The sequence below is a fragment of the Homarus americanus genome, unplaced genomic scaffold (genome assembly GCF_018991925.1).
Source record: "Homarus americanus isolate GMGI-L3 unplaced genomic scaffold, GMGI_Hamer_2.0 scaffold28, whole genome shotgun sequence".
Classification (NCBI taxonomy): Eukaryota; Metazoa; Arthropoda; class Malacostraca; order Decapoda; family Nephropidae; genus Homarus; species Homarus americanus.
Genome location: NW_024742238.1, coordinates 2,643,407 through 2,662,540, shown reverse-complemented (window position 1 = coordinate 2,662,540; position 19,134 = coordinate 2,643,407). Strand labels below are relative to the sequence as shown.

The following is a 19,134-nucleotide window of genomic DNA, read 5'->3' as shown; positions in this document are numbered from 1 at the left end:
CTCCACCACCACCACTCCTCTTCCCACACTCCCTCACCACCAGCTCCTCACCACCACACTCCCCTCACCACCACACTCCCTCCACCCACCCTCCCCTCACCCCCACACTCCCTCACCACCACTCCCTCACCTCATTTCTTACTGAATACTCCACCATTGACAGTAAATATTAACCTGGTATTAACTTACCTTTAACACCTGCTGACCTAACCTAACTCCTATGTTTATTGCATCTAGTAACTCTATACTGTACCTTAACTGTAGTGAACATGTATTATGTAGTTAAGATCTTGGTCAGGTGTAATCCAGGTGTGTGTGTGTTTCTTTGCATCTGATTCCTGATCGTGTGTTGAGGCTCGTTCTTGTGTCCTAACTTGAGACAGCCGTTCCTCTTGATGGTAACTTAGAACTAATTATATTATAGCTTCTCGATATATGCTCCCCGTACACTCTCTCTCTCTCTCTCTCTCTCTCTCTCTCTCTCTCTCTCTCTCTCTCTCTCTCTCTCTTCTCTTATTTGTTTCTAATCTTGTTATTCAGTTTTAATCTCTCTCCTCTTTTTGGTCTATTCCTTGTAACTCAAGTGTCACTCACGGTCACTGTTCCCAAGGGCCTCTCATCAGACGCAGGATGTTCTTTGACTCACCACCAAGCCATTGACTGATCTATCATCCATTTATTCATTCATTCATTTCATTTTTGCTTGAGCCCACTCCTTCTCTTCCCCCTCCCCTCTCCGCCTCCTCGCCCCCCACTCCTCCTCCCTATATCCCTCCTCCTCCCCTGCCCCCCCCCCACTCCGTCTCCTCACTTCCCTCCTCCTCCTCACCTTCCACTCGCCTCTCCCCACCCCCCTCCTCCTACCTCCCCTCTCCCTACCCCCCTCCTCCTCCCCTACCCCCCCCACTCCCACCTCCTCACCCCCCCTCCCACCCCCTCCTCAGCAACTCCGCTTCCCCATTCCACAGTCTCCTCTCACCTCCTCCCCCCTCCTTCACCGCCTCCTCCAGATACCGGGTGCTATGGGAGGGTCTCAGGCTCTTGCCCGCTGTATGTTTGTCTTCACCTGATGATGATTGATTGTTTGTTCGGGCTATATTTCAGGTCCCCTATATATATATATTTCTTCTATTTATTTATATCTTAGCTATAGGAAGTTGATATATGGAGCCAATAGTAAACAAGTCTTAGAGTAGATTTTGTTTACTTGTTTATATTTTGTTTATGGTATGGCAAGGGGGGTGGGGGCGTTGTTTACACTATAATTTTTTCACTGTAATAGACTTCTCTCTCTCTCTCTCTCTCTCTCTCTCTCTCTCTCTCTCTCTCTCTCTCTCTCTCTCTCTCTCTCCACGCATTTGAAGGAAAAAACATAAAAATATAAAACTAAATAATAAAAGTAAACACCATAATACACATAAGACATATATTTACATCTGTACATTAATAGCAGTGAGAGTCGTACAGTAGTCAGTAGTACAGGAGGGAGAGAAGAGAGGTGAGGGCTGACCACCACACCACACACTGCCTCACACCTCGCGTCCCACCTGTAACAACGAGAGAGTATCATTATTGGTTTGGGTTTGGTTAGGTTAGGTTTAGTTTGCTTAGGTTTGGTTTAGTTTGGTTTGGTTTGGTTTGGTTTGGTTTGTTTAGGTTTGGGTTTGGTTTAGTTTGGTTTAGTTTGGTTTGGTTTGGTTTGGTTTGGTTAGGTTTGGTTTGGTTAGGTTTGGTTTGGTTAGGTTTGGTTTGGTTAGGTTAGGTTGGTTTGGTTTGGTTTGGTTGGGTTTGGTTTGGTTTGGTTTTGGTTTTAGTTTTGGTTTGGTTTGGTTTGAGTTTGGTTGGGTTTGGTTTTGGTTAGGTTAGGTTTGAGTTTGGTTTGTTTTGGGTTTAGGTTTGGTTTGGTTTGATTTGGGTTTAGTTTGGTTTGGTTTAGTTTGGTTTGGTTTGGTTTAGTTTGGTTTTAGTTTGCTTTAGTTTGGTTTGATTTGGTTTGGTTTGGTTTGGTTTAGTTTGGTTTGGTTTGGTTTAGTTTGGTTAGGTTTGGTTTAGTTTGGTTAGGTTTGGTTTAGTTTGGTTTGGTTTAGTTTGGTTTAGTTTGGTTTGGTTTAGTTTGGTTTAGTTTGGTTTAGTTTGGTTTGGTTTAGTTTGGTTTAGTTTGGTTTAGTTTGGTTTAGTTTGGTTTAGTTTGGTTTGGTTTAGTTTGGTTTAGTTTGGTTTAGGTTTGGTTTGGTTATTATACCCATATAACTATACCCCTATTATTATACCCTCATCATTATATCCACATTATCATACTTCCATCATTATATCCCCATTATCATGCCTACCCATAAATAAAGTACAATGAGTCCTTGGAGATGAAAACGTTATGAAAGTATTATAAAAACCTGGAAATAATTATGATTCTCTTTAATAATTACCTGCATTATAGTAGTATTCCTGGGCACTCAAATAGTCTCTGTTGGGTAGGGTAACCTCGCTTGACCTCTTGTGTTGTGCGCCGAGAGAGGTGATACAGGTGGCCTGGATCACCCCGCGCTGGAAGAGGTCAGGTCGTGCCAGGAATCTCAGGCCAACAGAGCGACGGTCATACTTGATCACGTAATTCTGTGTGTCAGGGTGAGGGGAGGTGGTGTTAGTACTGGTGGATTAATTGGTTGGTGATTTGTCCGCCCCTCCTTCCCCCCCATCTGCCTCCCCCCGCCCCCACTCAGCTTATTTCTCCTAGTCTCTCACTCCCGTATTATTAAACAACATCTTCCCTTGAAGAGGGTCGTCGTGTTTCAACCCGAGTTTTAAACTAAATGAGTCCTGAGGCACACCGCAGTACTGTACTTAACGGTGGTGGTGTGGCGGTAAAATTAACTGATTCCAATAAAATTAATTTATAATATTGGAATTAGTTAATTTTACCGCCACACCGCCCCGTTAGGTACAGTACTGCGGTGTCCCTCAGGACTCATTTAGTTTAAAACTCGGGTTGAAACACGACGACCCTCTTCAAGGGAAGATGTTGTTTAATAATACGGGCGTGTGTCTCTTCATGTTAGTTAATGTTCTTATGGTCCTATGTGTTGTTCTTCCTTGGGTATATCTGTTGTTCACTTCAGTTTTGTTATTTCTCGCCTTGGAAAGCCCTCCTCAAATAGCTGCATCCATTCACAAGCTTCACCTATTTACCATTTATAGTGATATTACACTGTCACCGGCCAGCGTCCCCACCTCGCACTCCCCGACAGACTTCCTCAAAATATGCCGCCTTTCGCTCCAACTCTTCCTCAACAACGGCAAAAAATGTGAATTTCAACAACTCCCACAGTTTTAAGTGTTTACTGAAGGTATTCACACTGTCACCAAGGGTGTCTGTGGCACAAGTTGTAAGCACCCCAACTTGCATACCAACTCGTCTTAACACCTCTAAGAGCTCATTACTGCCATGGTAGTCAGCTGTCACCTGGCTGCTGCTGATACACTTGTATTCGGTGTGGGCTGATCCGTGGGCCTGGGTGTTGAGGCAGGTCCGTCCAGTGTGACGCTTGTGTTATGTCACCATTCAGTAAAACATTTGTGTATTGTCGCGTTCCAGTATGACACTTTGTCACCCTCCAGTGTGATAATTGCTTTAAGGACAAAGTCGTGTAGGTGTTCGTCAAGGGGGAAGTCAACAGTTTATAGAGTCGTCAAGCGCCAGTAATCAAAGTTTATCATTCACTTCACACACACCTTCTCTTATTGTTGCCTTAACTTAACGCTGTGGCAGCAGATCCTGGCGATAACCCACACATACAGCCGCCAGTCTGCGAGAACCAGTCGCGTGAGTTTCCCCTCCCGGGTGTGAGGACCATAACACCCACCTTCAGTTATGTTACAACCTCAGTACCTCATCAACCCTTGCTGGTGCCCCTCCTGGTGTCGTGACCAAGACTAAATCAGCTTAATACTTAATCAGTTAGATGCATCACTACATCTCCTGCTACGGGACTAAGTGCAGTATGAGCGTTTGAGAATCTGGTTGGGTGCAGTAAGTGCGTTTTACGGGATGCTGTGGCCCCGCCCGTCACACACCCTCTAGGTTAGGTCACAACACACTCGTACTGCCAGTCATAAAACACACACACACACACACACACCGCTGACACAAACTCTCATTCCTCACTACCCAGTTTTCGTGCAGTAAATTTGAAATCGAGTGAATCGTCGAGGAGCTGTGAGTTATATGGAACCGCCCACTGTTATAACCCGTCCACCGACCTCACTCATCACGACTCATCCTCAGACAAACACCAGAACACAGACAGACACAGACAGACAGACAAACAGACAGTAAATCCTACATAAAACCCGACGATTACAGAGAACGATGGAAGGAATCACACAATGGCAACATATTGGACAAGAAAGATCAACATTAATGTTATATGGCATTTGTAAGTAACCACTATGGCAACGGGGTAAATAGAGTAACAAGATCACTGGCATTTACAACATTGCCACTACGGTAACAAGACACTCACAACACGATAATAACAACCATTACAACAACACGAACACTAATGACAACGGAACTCATGGGAACTCACGGAGGGAGCGGAGCGGCCGTTGAGGACCCAGGAGAGGAGTGGCCGGTACTGAGTGTTGGTTGAGGTACAGTTGAGCAACACGGGGTCCATCGGGTGGTAGGTGTCCCTCACGCCAGACACTACGGGGCGCTGTAGGGCCTCGGCTGCCGGGAGAAGAGGTGATGAAGGTGGCTGGTCCAACTCGGCTTAATACACTCATTAGCTCACTTACTCACTCACTCATTAACTCACTCACTCACTCACTCACTCACAAGCTTTAATATGTGAGTCTTTATTAACTCAAGCGATATTCACCACTCAGGCGCAATTCACCCCGTAACTTGAGCGATATTCACTTAACATAACTTACGCACCAAGTTATTAGAGAGAGAGAGCACGACGAAGAGAAGGAGGAAGGACCCACACACATCCCACAGACATAAATCAAGTGAAGAGTGCTACACACATACAGACAAATCAATAAATAATTTCAAAATACATATCCACAGGAATCCTCCCCCCCTTTCACCCATTACTCCCTTTCAACCCCTGTCCACCTCCACACCCCCTCCCCCTCCTTTCTTCACTCATCCTTCCCCACCCCTGTCCACCTCCACACACCCCTCTCCTCCCCCTCCTCCTCCATTCTACTTCCTCCCCCTCATCCCTTTCTTCCCCCTCCTCCACCTCCTTCTTAAACCTCATCCACCCACCCTTCCTCTACTCCACCCCTTCCTCCACCTCCACTCCACCTCATACTCCACCCACCCCCTTCCTCCACTCCAATTCTTTCCCCCACCCCCCTGGAGCTGCCGAGTTACTCCTACACAACCGGAGATAAAAGCAGAGATCATCAGAGGAACCAGATCCAGTTTATACAGTTGCCTCATAATCAGATAAATTTATATGAAAGATGCCATTGGCTGTTCAATAGTGCATCCAATTTACGGCTTGATGACATTCTCTTGTAAGTTACGGCGATATTGGAAGACTCTGCCCGCCATCCTATCCTAGTGTGTTCATAAGTTGTTTTTTGTCTTTTTTTTTCGTTCAATTCGTAGTTCGTTACTTTTTTATAGGTCATTTCGTCATGTTTTTTAGTTTAGTTTTTTTTTACTAGTTTTTTCGGTCAATTGGTAATTTGTTTTTCGCTTAATTCGTGTTTTTTTTTGTTTAATTTGTATTTTTTTTTTCGCTCAGTTCTCGGATGTTCGTAAGTATTTTCCCTCTGAAGATAAGCGAAAAGGCTCCCAGGTGTAATGAAGTCTCAGGTTAATTTCGTAGCCATAATTCCCGTTGAGGTAATGGAGTTGATAGGAGCACACACACACACACACACACACACACCGCGTAAAGTCAGCTTAGCGTACACACTCTCATCACCCACGTGCCTGCAGGTGGTGTGGGAGTCAATGTATCTACACTCATTGTCAAATCAAATTCAAGTTGATGTTGACTGATGGCCGGCAGGTGCAGCAGGTCTTCGTCATATCTAAACTCAACACCACAAATCACTCTTATCATATCAAACAAACTATCTGACTGTTCCAAATTAATCTTGAATTGACATGCATTACTCAGCTTGCTCAACCCTCTCCTCTGCCTCCTCACACCTTCTGGTATTTAACTCTGATCAAACAGACGTCGGCAGTAGAGGAAGTGAGCCACATCCTCCACACTACTGGTTGCTGTGAGTGACCCTCGTGTAGTTATCGTTGACAATTACTGATGGCCGGAAAAAAAATAAGTTTGTATGGGCGGCGACAGGACCACGAGAGGAGACCATTGTTGCAGCACAAGCCTCTGGGGGCCATAATTCTCTTGGTATTGAGAGTTCAGACCCTTAATGTCGAAGGCTGGAGATATTTATAGGGCAGACCCTCAGAGCAAGTAAAACTCCCTAACAATACGGCTTCTCCGCCTTTACCAGAAGCCAAATTAAGGATATCATTTAGGGAGAGAATAAAAGTTACTTTATGTTATGTGTTGGTGGTGGTGAAGGAGAGAGGCAGCAGTCAGTGTTCTCGGTACAGTAACTGCTGATAAGGGTTTCCCAGGGGTCAGAAGAGGTCAGCAAGTGTCAGAGTCACCCTTGGTTGGGAGAGGTCAATTGCGGTCAGGACAGTTAAGGTGAGTGAGTTTAAATGTTACATTCACCTAAGAAAAGGTCAGATTAGGTCAGCTTGGTCAAAATTGATAAGTTAGAGTTGCGGAGTTATGTTACACAGATAATGGTCGTGTAGTAACAGTTTGGATCAAGAGGTATACGAGAGTCAGCAAAACCCGGGTTGACTGAGGCGAGGGGAAGATAGACTGTTTTCTGATGTTTGTTAGGGACAAAGTTAAGCTCTGCTGTACTGCTGTCCCGCCTCGGGGCCTCAGGGAGAAAGCATACCTTTACAGTACACAACGTATATACACTAAAAAGCAGTTGTTCCCTGAACAAATGTTCGCAAGGGCTTTCTGTTACAGACTACAGAGTAAATTTCGGTGAACACTCGACCCTCCATATTCTAAACCCCGAGCTGTTCTTCTACATTATCTTACCTTGTTGTTTATATATTTTCTCTGTGTCTCAACAACTAAGGTCTTTAAGCACGTACTGGATGATAGCTATCAAAAATTATGGCAGGTAATTCTCTCTGTTGTGATAATACTGTAAACGTTAGTGTTTCACCCTCAGTCGTGATGGACGGTACTACACGACGGTAGAGTTGGGGTTCTTGTCATGACACACCTGACTCTTCCTGTTCCTGCAAAACCTCATGAACCAAATTCTGAACTGTCCTGATATTTTTTTTAGCCTTCTTCTTGATATCATATTATTGTGTTTATTGTTTGTGAACTTCTTGGTTCTCACCTGACTTCTATTAACGTAATTTTATTATTTCATTCCAAAGAAACCTAAACTTTTGCGACCTGTAAAGAAATATCAGAAGTCAGTCTAGTCAATTCTAACCTAACCTCAGTATTTCTAGCCCAATGGCTTTTCCTAATCTAATTTCACCTTTCCACATTCTCTTTGATGCAACCTATCGCTATCTTTTTCTCTTTTCTTTCCTTGTTTGACTTTTGTTTACCTAATCTGCGTCTTACTGAGTCTACCTGCTAGTCTCCCCCCACCCGTGCCATGCCAGCGTCCAGGTAAGATTAAATTACCACCACGTCTCCTTCACCTGACCCTCGGGGGACGTCTGCTGGAATTCTACCTGGACACTTGACGTGATCGAGAACGACGGGTGTGTGTCGCTCCCCTGAAGTAGTTGTCCAGACGGTTTAATCCTAGACAAATACACAGTACTAACGGTAGTTGTTTCCTGAAGATCTGACAACTTGTGGCCTTACGTTATCCCACTGAAAACTATACTATTATGATCAGCCTTGAGGAGGGAAGCAATGTTAACTCATCTGTTGGGGAGTTTGTGCCGCCTCACAACTGACATCTATAGCAAATGGTCACTTGGAATGTTATTTAGATGTGAGTGAAATTGTCATTGAATGTGTGCTGTAGGTGAAGGGAAATTGGGTCTGATGGGCAGTTAGGTGTAGTACTAAGCCTTCATTACACGAGGCGGCACTGCGCTCCACCTCCTTCACTTTCTCATCTAAAATTACGCACACATTTACAGCTGGATGGGCTGGGGGGTACACCAACAAGTCTCGGCCGCCGTACACCCCTTGCTGTAACGTAGTACTTTATAACGATCCTGTGTGCTGACGGATGTTATTCTAAAACTTCTATAGCCAGACTTGTATTTACCAGCACGCCCTCTCTTGTTTCATAACCAGTAAAAATTAAATTAAATGAATAAAATACGTAGATTCAATTTTGATAGGTGATTATTAATTGTTGGCTCTGCATATTTATAACAAAACACATCATGGTGCTGTGAATATTATTTGAAACAAGTACTGTAAATATTTGTTTCAATATTCCATCAGTCACCGAAACAAAATTGTCACATGAGGTGACTAAAAAATAAAGTACTGTATTACACTCAAACCATAACAATATCATTTCGTAATTTGTCTTGCACTATAGTTACCGATTTTGTATTTAAGAGTTACTGTAACCAATATTCAAGCTCAAAAACGTTGAATAATTACAGACCCTCCATTACTGTATTACATAAAATAACTAATCCTTAAAATATCGGTTAAGTTACATAAAACATTGCAACATATAACAGGTGATGAGGGGGGGCTGGTGAGAAGCATTAAGGTGTTTAATCATCAGGTGTGTGGGTGGGGTGGGGGGACTAATCTTCAGGTGATCTATAAAAATCAACTTTAATTAACACTTGTGACATATACACGAAGAATAGGAATAAAATCTAATCCACATAGAGAAAATAATAAGAGACAACACCGTAGAGCCGAGACAGAAGACAACGATAAACATAGGTTGGTGGAGGTAAGGGGCGGCTGAGGGTCATGGTGCTGTGTCGAGATCCTCAATATTGGTACCTGGCCGCGAGCTGCTGACTGGCCACGGTTTTACTGCCCGCACCATGTTGACGTTTACTGCCCGTCATGTGTTGGTGGTGACGGTGGTGACTCTTACATGGTGTGGTGAGTTTAGTTTATATGATATGGTGGGTGTGGGTGATGCCTACATGGTGTGGTGAGTGTAGTCTATACGATGTGGTGGGTGTTATCGGTTCTATGTATAATGGTTGTTGTCTCACACCCACTCTCCCTCACACCCTCACACCCACTCTTCCCCCACCCTCGCACCTCCCCCTCTCCCCCACACCTCCTCCCCCTCTCCCCCACACCTCCTCCCCCTCTCCCTCACCCTCACACCGACTCTTCCCTCACCTTCTCCCCTATCCCCCACACCCACTCTTCCCTTCCCCAACACCCACTCTTTCCCCACCCTCACACCTCCCCCCTCTCCCCCATACCTCCTCCCCTCTCCCCTCACACCTCCCCACATTCTCACACCCACTCTTCCTCACCCTCACACCCACTCTTCCCGCACCCTCACACCACCTCCCTCTCATCCCCACACCCACTCTTCCCCCACCCTCACACCACCTCCCTCTCATCCCCACACCCACTCTTCCACCCTCACACCTCCTTCCCTCACCCCCACACCCACTCTTCCCCACCCTCACACCTCCCCTCTCCCCCCACACCTCCCCCTCTCCCTCACACCCACTCTTCCCTCACACAACAGCCAAACAAGGAACATTATAGTAAAGGTTGTATCTCAGTGGGTGTAGGTTAGGTCAAGTCTGGTATCTCGTTTCCGATATCTGTGTTGGCAGCCCTGAAGATTACACCAGATTATTCACCCATGAACCCCGATCACAGAAAACGACACCCCCGCAACTCTAGTGACAGTGTGGCTGACACTAGTGGTGTGGCTGACACTAGTGGTAGTGTGGCTGACACTAGTGGTGTGGCTGACACTAGTGGTGGTGTAGCTAACAATAGTGGTGTAGCTGACGCTAGTGGTGGTGTGGCTGACAGTTGCGGTGGTGTGGTTGACATTAGTGGTGATGTGGCTTGACTGATGATGGCCGCAGCTGGATACATAACATTTGACCTTCTAGTTGAGACACTAATGACCCTAAAAGACTCTCCCTCACCAGCTATTGTAAAGACCCAGACTTTGTTGACAATCCTGGCCAGATGTGTCCTCAGTGAACCGCCTCACTCACTCATTACTCGTGGACCAAACCTCAGTGAGTATATCCGTGTGTTGGAGGTGTGCTGGTGTCTGCTGTAGGTATAGATAGTGTACACTCTCCCCCGGCACATAGCCCAGCCTCACCACATTCCTCCCTTAAGTCTTCCTCTCGACTAATCAAGATTTGCCCTGGACCACTCAGTGCCCCTCCCCTACACTCTCGTCATAGCCAGTCAGTGATACCCTGGGCCACATTGCCCCGCTGGCACCTCCATCTATCAGAGGAAAGCTTTTGTTCATCCGGTAGGAAAAATAGTTGGACTTTCCTCTTACCAGACTAGTGAATGACTCCCTGCAGCTGAAACATTGTTTAACTCTGCCTCCTGAACTACAACCAGCAGGTGGTGCCCACGCCGAGCCCAAGTTTACCAACGAGAGATGAGTCGCGATAACGGTGCCACTTGTCATGCGGGAACTGGGTACTTCAGCTGCTCAACGCCCGTCATCTGTGTTCACGCCCAACCTGCGGGTCCCTTGTCGCCCTGTACTGTATCGCTCATCACTAAGGAATATTATATACGCCTACATTTTCTTGTAGATGCATCTCCCACGACAAGCGTACACGGTGCGTCACAGCTCACCCGCTACACACAATATCTGCACCTCTAGGATCACCAGACGTCACTGAAAAAACATCAGGGTGGGACTTGTCCTCTGGTGAACCTTATAGTGATTTTCCGCCTCCGTCGGCTATACTGTAACACCCTCAGGGCCACCTTGTCCCTCGAGCCATTATTGTCTGGAAAAGTTAGACCCTCCCCTACCCGAGGTCCAGTACGGTATAGCTTTCCGTCTTGTACCATTAACCCGTAACGAACTGCTGTATGTAAGTTCGTGACCGACCGTGTAACCCCTCCCGCCCCACCCACCTCTGTCCTCCCCGGGTCTCACACTCCTCCACCTACTCCTCCTCTCGTCTACTGGCAGCAGGAGTGACAAGCAACAACTCCCTAATACTGTACTGCCTCTGTCTGTTTGTTTGTCTGTCTCAATATTCAGTCTCCATCACCTAGTCTCCTTCACTCTAAGTGTCCATCACTCAGTCTCCTTCACTCTTAAGTCTCCATCACCCAGTTTCCTTCACTCTAAGTCTCCATCACTCTTAAGTCTCCATCACTCAGTCTCCTTCACTCTAAGTCTCCATCACTCTAAGTCTCCATCACCCAGTCTCTTTCACTCTAAGTTTCCTTCACTCTAAGTCTCCTTCACTCTAAGTCTCCACCATTCACTGTCCATCACTCTTCATTCTTACTTACCAAGTGCCAGTACCTGCCACTTGCCACCTCTACTGAACTACTTATCACTACAGTACAGACAGCCTCGGCACTACAGGACCCACTTACCATTACTTATAAAGCCCATAAGCTGTACTTTACTGACCAACCTCACTAGTTACCTCATCTGTCCCACGAATGGTCACTTTCCGCCGTGGAAGAAGAGTACTGGCCGACAGTGCCCTTCTTCCTCCTCCCCTTCCTTTCTCCCTGCTTACTCGGTCACTTTCTCTCTCTTAATGACCAATAAACAGCTTTTATTCTCCGTGGTTGCTGCCTTCTTAGTAGCGATTCCACAGCTGAGTAAAAATTCTTAACTCAACGAAGGCGGCGGTGGTGGTAGTAGTGGTAGTGGTGATGGTGGTGGTAGTAGTAGTGGTGGTGGTGGTAGGTGTTGTGATGGTAGTGGTTGTTATGGTGATGGTGGTGGTAGTAGTATGGTGGTGGTGATGGTAGTGGTTGTTATGGTGGTGGTGGTGGTTGTTATGGTGTGGTAGTGGTATGTAGTAGTAGTAGTAGTAGTAGTGGTGGTGATGGTAGTGGTTGTTATGGTGATGGTGGTGATGGTGGTGGTAGTAGTAGTGGTGGTGATGGTAGGTGTTGTTATGGTGATGGTGGTGGTAGTGGTGGTGGTGGTGGTGGTGGTGGTGGTAGTGGTGATGGTGGTGGTAGTGGTAATTACGGTTATGGTGGTGGTAGTAGGGGGTGTTGACATTCTGGGGCAGAGGACATCGTGTGACCCAAATTGTTTCCCTCATTACTGTTGTTGGCTCTCTCTCTCTCTCTCTCTCTCTCTCTCTCGTTTCTTCGCGTGTTCAGTGTGTTTGAAAGCATTTAGTTACGTTTAAAGCAATTTTGAATTGATTAATATTTTTTTATCATCATCATCACCATCACTCTTCCTCTTTCTCTTAATAATAATCATCATCATCATCATAATCATCATCATCATCATCATCATCATCATTAAATACTAACCCTCTTACTGTTAATCTCAGTGCAGTATGACAGTGTGGGATGACTGGTAGACCTACAGTGACACCTCATAGAACAACTAGTCAGCGCTGGCAGGCATAGGACGGCCCACACTACAGTAACTTTATGACAGACTTGCAGACGGACTAACGGAAGCCCTTAACTACGATATAAAGTGTAGGTGAGTATATTCATCGTAGTAGTAGTAGTAGTAGTAGTAGTAGTAGTAGTATCTGCCCAAAATCGTATCTGTTGTCTCTCTTTAGTCTGTCAGTAGAGAGAGAGAGAGAGAGAGAGAGAGAGAGAGAGAGAGAGAGAGAGAGAGACTCGCCAGCATTTCTTGCCATACTCCAAACTCTGCAACAATCAACCACAGTGCTACTCCAAACTCCGCCTCTCTCCTCCGTTCTTACTCTCACCTCTTACTCCTCAAGTAGGCGAGTCTCTCACCGCCAGTCCCAGTGTTGCCAGTGTCAATGTACCCTCAGTCTGCACTGTTACCATAAAAGTTTCGCTTATATTGTTAATGTTCTCTTGGATGAGTCTGTACTGGTAACGAAATACAGTATAACGATAGGTTAGGGGTATTATTATTATTATTATTATTGTTGTTGTTGTTATATTATTAGATATTATTATTATTATTATTATTTTTAACCTAAAGCTGGCCACAACCTTAGCGGGGTCAGTGACTACTAGTTCGCCCAATTTGCCGCAGGGGGCGATCGTAAAAACAATATGGCGACTATTTATTTTTAGGGGTGCCGGTGTCAGCGAATGATGAATTACCATCAATTTACTTTGTTTTAGTTTTTCGCGCTCGTCGCTGATGACAATTTACGGGTGGCGTCGGTTCGTCTGTCACTCCCCTTTTATCCCCCGTCACTGGAAAGGTTAGGTCAGATTAGGTTACATTAGGGCAGGTCAGGTCATGTTAGGCAATACTAAGGTTTGATTTGTTTAGATTAGGTTAGGTTGGGAATTGGGATGGGTTAGGTTAGATTGGGTTATGTTAGGTTAGTTTAGGTTAGGTAACATTAAGGACTGATTAGGTTATTCCAGGAAAGGTTAGGTTGTTATTTTAGGTTGTATTAAGGTGCTCAGATCGAACCAGCAACTCTCGGGATAGACATCGAGTTCAGTGTCTACTCGGCCACATTACATCGGTAGTGGGGAAGAAACTTGTAATATTTTAAATGTCCCGGATTACATAAAATTAGCCCCCCCCCCAACTTATTTCACCACTATAACCTAACTTAACCTAACTTAGAATAACCTAATTTAATCTAACCTTACCTTACTTAACCTAACATAACCTAACCTAATCCTCGCAGGTGAAATAATCTGTTGGGGACTTATCTTCAGGCAATCCCATGTTGCTATACAAACAAAAAGAGTCTGTATGTTGTAGGTGTTTAGAGGCGATGTTACCTTGTGAGGGCCAGGCTTCGTGTGGAATCTGCTACACAAACAGTACACAGTAATAACAAATAATAATTATTCTCTCTCATTCTTTAATTAAATTCAAAAGTGTATTCATTATTAATTAATTTACAACCAGTATTAAGATATTTTCTATTTAGACTAAGACAGAATTATGCTGAAGAATATAATGTATATATTTTGATTTGTTTTTTTAAGTCTATATATTTATAAAACTTTTTTTTTTTTTCATTTTCAATATTTTTGGATATATTTTATAATCAATACATAAGAAAAATATCAGTACATTTTGGGTGTTTTATTAATAATTTCAACGGTATAGTTCAGTTGGAGTTCTCTTTGTTGATGTGAGAAGAAATACATTGTTTACATAAGTGTTCATAATGTAGTACAATAAACTGGCTGTTATACCAAGTGTGTAGATGTACGACAATTTATACTGGAATATACGAGTATAAATGTGTGTATATAGTGTAGTGTGTGCTTGTGGCTGGGAGTTGAGACAGGATATATGTTGGTTCTCTCGCTGCACAGCATGTCGATCACGGAAATAAATAGGTCGGACTTCTGAAAATGGCCACCACGATCAATTACCAGATCTAAAGTAATCCTGGTTATTTTATGGTCTGTGTGTGTGTGTGTGTGTGTGTGTGTGTGTGTGTGTGTGTGTGTGTGTGTGTGTGTGTGTGTGTGTGTGTGTGAGGGTCGGATCCAGGCTGATGTAACCGATGCACTTGGATCGCTCAAAAGTATCATTATGCATCGGTCAAATAATTGACCCATCGCTAACGTGATCTCATCGTCAGTGTTGACCTGCATGGCCCGTCAGCTGCTGACCATAACTCACTTCTTGTACCTGAGTGGCAAGTTTTCTGATGTTCAACTCTCGATATCTCTGTTATGGGTAAAATGCGCCAAACGTATCAAAGGTGAAAATCGTCTTGTTTATCTCTGATCAAGAGAAACAAAACAAAACCAATACTGAATTATGTCTTGTACCATAAATTGACCACAGTAGTGACACACTGTGTGCCAGAACAGACATACAGGCTACAGTTAATTGCTGACTAAAAATAAGGCGTTGGGGGGAATGATATATAAAGGTTCCATAAACTTCTTACAAAAGTGGACATAAATCTTAATCATACGGTCATACAGGAGGCTGTACTGTATATCACTGAAGATGAGTACAGTATTAGGTAAAACTTACAGAAAATGGACGGAGTGTGTGTTGCTGTCCTACCCTGTCTACTACTGTCACTAGGTGGAGAGGCAAACTACGTTGACTGATTGGAGAAGTTGGGCAAATATCGAGACACACGGCATCACGCCTTTTATATCAGCCTCTGGCCCTGTCACGTGACTTGCCTGTACCAACGCCGAGGCTGCAAATGACAAACCAGCAAACTTGGCACTACTATATACTGTACTAGTCTTCCAGCAGACAGTCAAGGGAATTCCATGGAGAAAACGATTTGAAGAGGAACTCAGAGGAAATAAAGGTGGAGGGGAGTACAGTGCCTAGAAAAAAAATAACGCGTAAATTTACAAGAGAGAGCTGGAGGGGAATACCGGACTTCTATAAACTTTTGGGGAGTGAATTTAGAGAAAATAGTTGGCGGTGGAACTTAGAGATAAGCTGGAGGTAACTTGAGTAGAGGAAACGATTTGAAGAGGTGTGGGCTGTAAATGTGGTTGTGGATGACTTAGATAAAAATGGACAAGGAGATGAAAGAGGTCAGGAGAATGATATAAGAAGGTACTCACAGAAGACAATGAGACGGGCCTCGCGCACCTCCTTCCTGAACTTGGGGTGTTCGCCAATGACCTCACACTGGTAGTCCCCCGACGTGTTGCTGGAGACCCCTCGGAGCACCACCTCCCGCTCCGTCGACACCCAGCACTGGTAAAGGAGGGGAGGAGCGGCTCGTGAGACCCTTCACTTAAGCCAGGCTGTCACATACTAATGGGTGCTCACAAGATCTGTCATATAAGTAGAGGGGCACACAGGATCTTACATACTGTACTGCTAGTGCTCACAAGATCTCTCACATGAACATAGATACTCTTTAGATCTCTCCTATAATAAAGGATACGTATAAAGGTCTCACATGGGTGTCGTATCAAAAGTCTGACTCTCAAGATCCCTCACAGCAAAAGATGGATCACACGGTCTCTTTACACTGACACCATTAATGAGACATCACTGGCACCGGACCCCTGGCTGGTGACTGACTCCTGACTAGCGACCCTGATCCCAACTAGTAACCTTAACCCCTGATTAGTGACCCTGACGTCTGACTGGTGATCTTTTGACCTTGACCCCTGACTAGTGACCCTGAACCCTGACTCACATCAACGTTAACACCGTCAACGTGGTAGATGTGGTGGTCGTGGCAGCGGTCGTCGGCGGTGTGTGGGGAGATGCCTGGCTGGTGGCGGTAGAACTCCCTGCCGTCCTTGTACCACTTGAGGGTATAGAGAGAGGAGCCGCCCTCGTCCTCGTAGTCACATCTCAAGTGAACGTCGTCCTTCACCAGCGCGACGGGCGGCACGTCCAGCTCTGTAATGCGTACCCCACCCGCGCCGCCTGCCGGAGTAGTGCTTTAGTGAGTTACTGGTTTCTGAAGGAAAGGGGGATAGTGTATTCACCATCAGCGCCATCTGTAGAGTTAGTAACTGGTCTGAAAACACAGCAGGCAATAAGAGGGGGAAACTGTAGGATAAGTGATACAGTATTTAGGTCAGCAGGAAGAGCCAGTTGAACCCAATGCAAGAAGTGTGAAGGCTAGTCTGTCCGTGTGTGTGTGTGTGTGTGTGTGTGTGTGTGTGTGTGTGTGTGTGTGTGTGTGTGTGTGTATGTGTGCGTGTGCGTGTGTGTGTGTGTGTGTGGTAATAAAAGTAGGACTGGACTGGACTTATTCCTTCATGAAAGACTAATGTTTTACTGCCTGTGTCGTGAGTAATTTAATCTGAATCAAACAGCTAACGTAGACCTGACCTATTGTATTGTGGTTGTAATATATTGTTGTTGTAGTGGTACTGTATTCTTGCAGTGATGGTGTATTATTGTTGTAGTGGTTGATTACACTTGATTTATTAGTTACCAAAGTTAAACCTCTCCCCACCTCTGTTTACCTCATTCATCAACATACAGACCTATATTAACATGGTTTATCCTTAACTGAGTCCTAATTCACTCGCGGTCAGTTTTTTCTTCCTCCAAAATTAAAAAAAAAATTCACAACAACAATATCTTATTAACTTTCTACGTCAATTTTTTGTCTATTTATTATATTTTTCAGAATCATCAACACCATAAAATAATTCTTTTATTTCTCCAGAACTTTTCACCAATGTTCTACAGCTCAAACACTCTATCTCAACCCACACTGGTTTTGTGCACTAATACTCACCCTGTTTTTTTTTATTTTGCCGTAAGTTTTGCTTTGATATGTCCAACAGATTTATTTCTCTTTCCCGTTTTCTTTTGTTATTGTTACCCTCATGCTCTCTGTCATTCTCTTGCATGCTTAACTTACACACTCCTGCCATCCATTCATCCATTCTATAGTATTTCCACCTTTCATCCATAGTATTTCAAAGTTCATTCCATCCATTCCTGATACCCGCGAGTGGTCTATGTCATCCTTGTCTATAGCACAAATCACTCATCAGCTTGCCGACTACAGTATGTGAAATGAGAAAATTTAGTTTAGTTTGGATGGTGAACGCGGGAACAGGTGAGTGAAATACTGTGTGGTGAGGTTGTCTCCCATCCTTTATAAACAGTAACTATATTGTAGACTCTCACAACTGTACGTATTGTTGAATCATCCCTCTTATAATAAATTGCCTAAGGAAGCATACCCCTTACTATAGCCCTTGTCTATCGCACTATAATACTGGATGGATTCCAAGTTGAGGTGACGTCCGGAATGACACACTGATCCCGACAACTGGGTGATGACAAAACTTCCAGGAATGACTGTCGGGTGGCTCAGGGTTGACGGATGGCGAACTTTATATGTGGTAGGATGTGACAATTAACAAACAAACAAACAAAAGAGCCCCTGCTGTTACAATAATAATAACTAGACTGTAAAGCTGTTATAACAATTGATTTTTCTTCTTCATGATTATACATAAATAAAGATTACACTAAATGTCCTTTATAAGAAACATAATAGAATTAAGAGTTCATTTGACCAGGTTGTCCTTCTCTCCTCCCCAGTTTGAGACAAATAATTCAACGTGATGCTGGATGACCTCATGAGAGCCTTATCCCAGCAACACAGTATCCAGCCCTGGGAAGAGGAGGAAGTCACAGCTGCACCATTGACAGTTTTGTTAGTGTGATGTTGGGCTGAGGTGCCACTAGTACTCAGCCCGGCAACATAGTGTCCAGCCCTGAGAGGAGGAGGAGGGGACACAGCTGCACCAGTGATTGATATGTTTATTATGAGTTTGATCTGACCTCTAGCTACTAATGTCCTGTCACCACCACCTGCTGAGGCCACAAGGTAATGATCGACACCTGTCTTGTTCTAGTTACCCCCTGATACACTATATGTCTCTATCTGTCTCTCCTTGTCTCTCTTTTTCTTTTCTTCCTGAGTTTTCGCTTCTCTCTTGTCTCTTTTGGTCATCTGGTTTAATTCATTCCCCTTCTTTCTAATCTTTATCTCAGTTATCTCTCTCTTCCTAATCTTTATCTCTTTTTCTCAATTACCTCCCCATTTATATCTCTGTTTACTTTCCCTATTCCACGTTCTTCTTTTTTTTCTTCTTCCCAACCAAACACATCCCGACCCAAATACCACAGTTATCCCTCCAGCAAAACAATAACAGAAAATGGTGTATATAAACACAGTGGCTCCAGCTGGGGAGAAGTTATGTAGGCTCGGCGACGTCTGTGATTTAGTGTAATGGCAAACCAATACTGAACAACACATTACATATATTGATTGGGAGTAATGAGCAGGGGGGATCAGGCTGTATTTATCACCTTTTCTCCTGTACCTTTTTTTCTGTATCGGTAATCAGAAACGAATTTAGTTTTGGCGGGGGGCGGGGGGTACGTCCGGGAGCGGTATAGCCGGGAAAGGTGGGTGTAGAAATGGACATGAGAATTAGATATTTTAATCAGGAAAATAAGTAACAATGGCCTATGAGGACTAGT

At 44.4% G+C, this 19,134-nt stretch overlaps 1 protein-coding gene across 1 annotated transcript in view; it reads right to left on the bottom strand.

The window, feature by feature from the left end:
- Nucleotides 1-1,412: 1,412 nt before the first annotated feature.
- Nucleotides 1,413-19,134, bottom strand: part of LOC121876551 — a 29,103-nt gene continuing 11,381 nt past the window's right edge. Inside the window, exons 3-7 of the mRNA XM_042381750.1 lie at nucleotides 16,307-16,542; nucleotides 15,720-15,855; nucleotides 4,584-4,726; nucleotides 2,424-2,610; nucleotides 1,413-1,547 (exon numbers count right to left, since the gene is read on the bottom strand). Of these exons, the coding sequence (XP_042237684.1) occupies nucleotides 1,471-1,547; nucleotides 2,424-2,610; nucleotides 4,584-4,726; nucleotides 15,720-15,855; nucleotides 16,307-16,542 (779 nt within the window). The 3' untranslated portion in view covers nucleotides 1,413-1,470. The remainder of the gene's footprint in view (nucleotides 1,548-2,423; nucleotides 2,611-4,583; nucleotides 4,727-15,719; nucleotides 15,856-16,306; nucleotides 16,543-19,134) is intronic.